The sequence below is a fragment of the Protobothrops mucrosquamatus genome, unplaced genomic scaffold (assembly GCF_001527695.2).
Source record: "Protobothrops mucrosquamatus isolate PMUCROS unplaced genomic scaffold, P.Mucros_1.0 scaffold790, whole genome shotgun sequence".
NCBI lineage: Eukaryota > Metazoa > Chordata > Lepidosauria > Squamata > Viperidae > Protobothrops > Protobothrops mucrosquamatus.
The window spans coordinates 169303-176332 of NW_015387057.1; the positions used below are offsets into that span (position 1 = coordinate 169303).

Sequence of the window (7030 nt, forward strand, 5' to 3'; positions counted from 1 at the left end):
CTCATGGTTGTTGCACTTTTCTTCAGGCATGGCATCATCTCCCATCCCCTTGTGACACTTGTAATGCCTTATCGCTGGTTACCCTTTTCTAGCCTTTGCGATAAAAAGAGAAGAACACAAATTGGTACATGAAAAAACAAAGAGAGCATAGTTTTAGGGCACTGAGTATGCAATGTGTAGTCAATCAAAACACAACTCCTTTGATATCCAAGTCAAACTTTGCCAAGCTGCCTGAAGGTTATTTCAAGGTCTAGACCGACGATGGACATTTGCCACAGCACACATGTGTAGGTGGGTACACACACCAAATGATGTCCCGCTAATCAAACGTGGTGGGAAAACTTGCTTTAACGAGGGCTTTATTTTGAAGAGAATTGGGTGGAGCAAGGGTTGATTGAGTGCTGATGTAAGGCAAGGAGGTTTTGTGATCGGCTACACCATACCACTTTGCATGTGTATGTGGAAGGAATAGGGCTGGTAGATAATAGAAGGTTGTCCATGAGCGATATAGTAATTGCTGAAGTTCCTGTCTCTGATATAAGGGGCAGGCTGATAGTAGCAGGTTACATTGGCTACATTGGGGATGATGTTCTGCTCTCCAAGTACTTTGAGAGCCAGGATTGTAATCATATTTAGCGTTTGCCTTCGTTCATGGCCCATAAGGCAGACCGTACTCTCGTTCACAACCCCACGCAAGGTCATCAGGTAGTCATACTTGCTCTTCTCTTCTCCAATGAAGTGATTACGCAGGTAAGACTCAATCTTCCGTTGTTGCTCAGCTACATCTGGAAAGTCAATGAAGAACCGAGAACACATGTAACGTTCCAATGATTTAATCTCTGCCTCATCAGCTGGCTTAAAATCCCGGACCAGAAGATTGCTATATTTCAGAAGACCTCCTCCACGGATCTCTTCTGGGTTCCTTGTAGCAATCAGTTTGTATTTCAAGTGGTCCATAGCTTCATCAAAGTCTCTATACATGCTCTCAGCAACAACAGACAGCTCAGCATCTTCCGTAAGTTTGCCATTTGCATCACTGTAGACATTCAACACGGTGTCGAGGATGATCTGAAAAGAATCTACACTAAACTCAAACTGCCTCCGGAGAGAGTTGACAAACTTGAGCTCCACATTTTTGCCACTGTTGTTGGACAGGGAGATGAGGCTCCAGCGATCATGATCTGTGGATACCTTTACCATCTTCTGAACGTAAGCATCTTTCATGGTCTGTGCCGTGATTTTTTCCTTGTTGACACCTTTTGGTAAAAAATCCAAGAGGCAACTCAAGACAGATTCCTTCACAACCTGAAATTCATGCTCACTTGGAAGCTCCACACCAAAAATGATGTCCAAGTCTTTGTAGCTGGTGCCATTTTGTTTAACAAGGATATGACTCGCCGTGGATCCATTCAAGCGAACGTCATGAACAATGATTTGTTTCTTTATCAGTTGCTCTTTGACAACATGAATGATGTCTTTTGGCTTGACCTCTAAAGTTGGAAAATTCCCTCTTCCATGAATGGGGATCACCTCAGTCAGCACTTGATCCAGTATTTTAATCTGTTCCCAGGTGAGATAACTGAATCTGTGATCTAAACCCTCAGTCATCCTGAAATCAGGTGGTCAACTAAGAAGAAAACACAAAAGAAGAAGTCAGGAACATCTTAAAAAGTTAATAAATTTGGTAGTGTGGTTGCATGACAAACACTCAAGTTAGAATTGATTGATCAATTGCTTGATGGATTAATCAATTGATTGATCAAATGATTGATCTGGAGCTAGGAAGGAAATTATAACTTCAGCAATCCCACTGGCCAAGGAGATATTCCATTGGTCAAGGAGATATTCCATTGGCCAAGGAGATATTGACTATGGTCTCTGTGCAGATCTTCAAGATTCGCATAGGGACCATTCTCCTTGACTTCAAAACATTTATGAAGGGTTTTAATGCAAATTTATATGTGCATATAGCTTTTTACTGGACTGAGAATTTTGAATGGACACTGTTTTGGCTTGAGAGGAACTCTGTGCATAAAATGTTGACATAGATGCCCATCTTAGACACCTGCCGTAGGCAGGTAAATGTTATCCCAGTGTGCCTTTTACCCAGAATATGTGCAGAATTTTGAATAAACATCCCATAAGATAGCATGGCTCTTAGTTTTTTTGTTGCAGTTTGAAGTAGAGCAATTCCTTACCCCCAAAGCACGCAGTTAATATACAGAATAGTATTTCTATTTTATTTTTTTCTCCCCTCACCTGATTCATGCAGCATACCGGTTGAAGAGTTCCGGGGATGGCAAAAGCTTGCATGCTCATTTATCTTAATTTGCTTGCTCCTGTTAAATGTGTTGCTTGACTGGGAATTTTGGATTCCTTTTTTTTTTTTTTTTACAGCTTTACTGCTGTTTTTTTTTTTTTACATTCTGTTCTGAATCATACCATTAGCTCAGTTGGACTAATAAAAACACACAATTCGCCACTTAGAGGAGCATTAAAACAAGCAAACCACAGGGTGTACTTAACAACCCCGTGTTGACACAAGGCACTTCCACACTTACTCTGTGTGCTACCAGTTTCACCACCCAAACACGCAGCTGAGTTCTGCTACTGCAATTTGAAGCCTCAAGAAATGCTGGTGTGACCAGCCAGGGCCCCTCCAATTAGAATGGAAACAGAAAACCTTCTGTTTTCATTTTGCAATGTTACCTTTTCACAACAAGAGAAGAATTAGAAAGAAAAAAAAGAGGCAAGCCAACTATTGTCAGAGTAACAGCAAAGAAATTCCTGTTTAGTAGAAAATGGCAGTAGGGAAAAAAAGGCAAAGGGGAAAAATTCAGAAGTGGATGCTTCCCGATTTCAGATGCTTCCCGATTTTCAGAGAAGCATTGTGAAATTGTCATTTTTAAAATAGAATAGAATGACAGAGTTGGAAGGGACCTTGGAGGTCTTCTAGTCCAACCCCCTGCTTAGGCAGGAAACCCTATACTCCAACCATTTCAGACAAATCTCTTCTTAAAAACTTCCAGTATTGGAGCATTGACAATTTCTGGAGGCAAGTTGTTCCACTGGTTAATTGTTCTCACTGTCAGGAAGTTTCTTCTGAGTTCTTAGTTTATGGTAGGAGAAGAAGAGTTGATTGACTTGAAGTTAATCAACTTTGGGGGGGGTGTTAATATACGGCAATATAAATATTAGAAAAAGAAACAAATGAGAAAGAATAGTAAATAAGTAAGAAAGAAAATAGAAAATAACAGGGGAAGTAGGTGGAGCAGAGGGAGGAGCAGGGGAGGAGAAGGAGGAGAAGGGGAGGAGAAGAGGAGGGAAGGAAGGTAGATTATAAAGAGGCAATTTTCAATCATCAGTTATAAATGCATTTATATTTCACTTTAAAGAATGGAGGCCTTTGAACTCTGGTGCTGGAGAAGACTCCTGCGAGTCCACTGGACTGCAAGGCGATCAAACTGGTCAGTCCTAGAGGAGATCAACCCCGACTGCTCTTTAGAAGGCCAGATCCTGAAGTTGAAACTCAAGTACTTTGGTCACCTAATGAGAAGGAAGGACTCACCGGAGAAGAGCCTAATGCTGAGAAAGATGGAGGGCAATAGAAGAAGGGGACGACAGAGAATGAGGTGGCTGGATGGAGTCATTGAAGGTGTGAGCTTAAATGGACTCCAGAAGATGGTAGAGGACAGGAAGGCCTGGAGGAATGTTGTCCATGGGGTCGCGATGGGTCGGACACGACTTCACAACTAAAAACAACAAATATTTCATTTTTTCTTTCAAGGTTACATAGTGATTTTCTTTTGTTCCATAACCTATCATCTGTTTTCAAGTGAAAGAATATCATCAAAAATGCGCCAAGAGCTTGAACAGACTGCAATCTTTAAACCCTAACCTTTCCTGCTTCACAAATAAAGATCTAAAGCAAGGAATTACTTCTTTCTGAGAGATAAAAGTCTTAAGCTGCTGTGAGATCCAGGCTATCTGAAAATCGGAAAACCCCTGGGCTGATGGTCCTCTGCCCCTTGCTGACCTCCCCCCCAGCCAGTCTAGCTCTCCAGCACTGAGCAGCTATAAAAGCAGAGCAGAAAAACATCTGGGTGTCACTGTGGAGTAGAAGGAAGGTTGTTTCTGTGACTGTGAAAATGGAGGACTGGAAGCAGTCTGGGCTTCAGCAACAGTGGTAGTTTACTACTAGTACTAGCAGCAACGGTAGACCCGGGGAAAAGTGTGGAAAGGAACTGGTATTGCTACCCACTGGGTCTGCCTGTGTATAAGTTGCCTAAAGGCCAAGGGGGCTTGGGTTGGCCCTCTGGGGACTTGGGAGCTGGGAGTTGACTGAATTTGGATATTGACAAAGGAACCTGTCTCAACCTTCTATTAAATTCTGATTTGTGTCTATAACAAACACGATTTTGAAAGCACAGGCAGAGATTCTTTGTTGTTAGGCCAAGATATGAGCCAGAAAGCATAATACTCATATACGTTTAGTACCAACTTTCTCTCTTTTGATACTCTCCCTTGTGTGTTTTAACTACAATTCCAGAATTCTTTGAACCATGCCGATGTTGGGAAACTGACAGCTAGGTTGGAAGGAAGGGTCAAGTGAGGACCTAGCTTAGAGCCCTTGTACAGCCACAAGAGGCATAAGCTTGACCTCCCCCGAGATCCATGAAGCCTATCTGGTTGTTCCTAGAGGGAAGCAAGCAGTCTGAGGAGATTCTTGTAACTTAAGTAGAAGATAATAAAACTGCTTATTTTAGCTACTTTAGCTGCTTATCTGACAGCTGTAGAACCATCTAAGTAGCCACCAATTTATGGGTTGTTATGCTATGTAGTGGGAAGAATGGGGAATGTTTAGGTATACATATCAACCGATAATTGCTAATTTACCTCAGACTATATAGCTCCCTCAGGACACTGAGTGAAAATTGCGGGAACAAAGGAGGTAACAAGGCATCACTCCAGAGGGGAGATATCTCTTTCTTGTCTTTCAAAGTTACTCCTGTGCTTTATTTATTCTTTGTATCCCTCGTTTTAGCAGTCATTTGGAGCAAAAGGTTTAAGTTAGTTAAAATAAAAAATAAAAATCAGTTTCTGAATGTTTTTCAGCAGAACGTTTGGGAGGCATTGTTTTCCTGGACATTTATCATGGGTTGCTATAAAATTAAATGTTCCGATGTTGTGATTTTTAAATATGAACTCTAAGAATGTACTTGAGTGAAAATTGCACAGCTGTGTAATTAAAAGTAATTATACCAGTTAGAAACACCATCAAACATGGCACGCAAGCAGTTTTTATTTTTATTTTTTTTAAAACAAAATCAGTTATGATTATAAGTTTGTTCATTTCTGCTCAAGAGATCATCCAACTAGTAACAGTGGACAATTTTTGCTCATTTATCCAAGAAAGGGTTTGTGATACGGCAATATTTGATATACTTCTAAAAATGGACTTTTCCACCCTTAGTTGCCTGTTCAGTTTTTCTTGGTTGGCCACCTCTCTGATCAAAAGACCATACCAATTATGATCCAGTGTGATTGGCCCAAAGTCACCCAATTGGCTTTCATGCCTAAGGTGGGACTAGAACTCAAAGTCTCCTGGTGATTGTCTCAAAGTCCCCCAGCCAACTTTCATGCCTAAGACAAGATAGAACTCACAACCTCCTGACTTTTAGTTGCTGCCTTAACCACTAGATCAAATCGATTCATGTCCTGTTTAAGGACCTTTTAAGGGCTATTATAGGTCAAAGATGCTTGTCGCTGGCTGAGGAGAAGCCAGAGCTGAGATGTAGAAAGCTGCATTGTATACAGAACTTTATATACCGAGATCCAAGCTTAGATTCCTGGCATCTCCAAGCATCTGGAAAAACTGCATCCTGGAACCCCATCCTTCAAAAATATCTGATGAATTCCCGTGCACATTAAAATATATCTTTCCCAGACATTGGCTCATTCATCAATCTATCTTTTACACTCCTGCACCCTGTTCAAATTTTGCTTCTAAAATTAAGTTAAGGCTTAGATTGGTTCCCGGCTGACAGAAAACAGAAATGAAGAAAAGGGTAGATGACTTATAGAGAAACCCCTGGAAAGAGATGCAGCTGCCATGGAAACTAGAGATAATGGAGCAAATCCTGAAGCCTTAGATAGGCACAGATGTAATCAAAGGCCTGCCTGCCTTCTGAGTCACAAAACAGAAGAGCATCGGACTGCATGCTGGAGGGTTTTAGGAAAAAATTGATTCTCTGTTTGCTAAAATTCAGGATGTATAAAACAAAAGACAAAAGATCACATGGGCTTTTAAAAATGGTGATAAATATTTCATTTAAAATATGGCAAACCTAACCAAAATTTGAACCAGCCCAGCACGACTGGAGGAATTCTAAACTCTGGAGACCAAAAAAAAAAACAACTTGATGGGATTTAGTTGATTTAGGATAATGCCTAAATCATCATTCGCATCCATTTGGAAATATTACAGCTCTGGATGGAACAGTCTAACTACATTCTGCCCAGCTATTTCTTCTAAAGGATTATTTATAAAAAAAAACTACCTTCGAAACCAAGCTAAATCAGCCTTCAAATGAAATAGATGGATATTCTATGAAAAATTGCAATATCTCCCAAAACTTCTGGGCAATTGTCAGTAAAAAGGTCCAGAAATATGTATGCAATTTGTAATGTACATCATAGTTTCCTACAAGCATGCCATGTGTCCCACTTTAGGAAAGATTTATCAAGAGTCAGATGATGCAAGCCATCAGTTTGCATGTAAAAAACTTTAGCTAAAAAAAAATAATCAGGATTTTGAAAAAAAAAACTAACTGGAATTTTGCAAATTGGAATTTTAATCAATGAAAAAACAAAACAAGTTCATTTGCACACTGGAATCCGAATCAATGAATTATTGCCCTTTAGCCCCTAAGCAAAAATGCAGTCCAATCACAAGTGGAGCATCATACTTAAAATAAAAGTCAACTTAATGTACTCAGCTCAGGTCCATCTACAGTAATTGGGCGCTCCT

The 7030-nt window shown here is 40.4% G+C and overlaps 1 protein-coding gene across 1 annotated transcript; it reads right to left on the reverse strand.

The window, feature by feature from the left end:
- Nucleotides 1-432: 432 nt before the first annotated feature.
- On the reverse strand, nucleotides 433-1608 carry TENT5D (terminal nucleotidyltransferase 5D). Its single transcript, XM_015818792.1, has one exon. It carries the CDS (start codon nucleotides 1606-1608, stop codon nucleotides 433-435), a length of 1176 nt encoding a protein of 391 aa, XP_015674278.1.
- Between the last annotated feature and the right edge of the window lie 5422 nt (nucleotides 1609-7030).

Excerpts from the sequence above, each read along its gene's own strand:
- TENT5D (XM_015818792.1), bottom strand. The coding sequence starts at position 1,608 with ATGACTGAGGGTTTAGATCACAGATTCAGTTATCTCACCTGGGAACAG.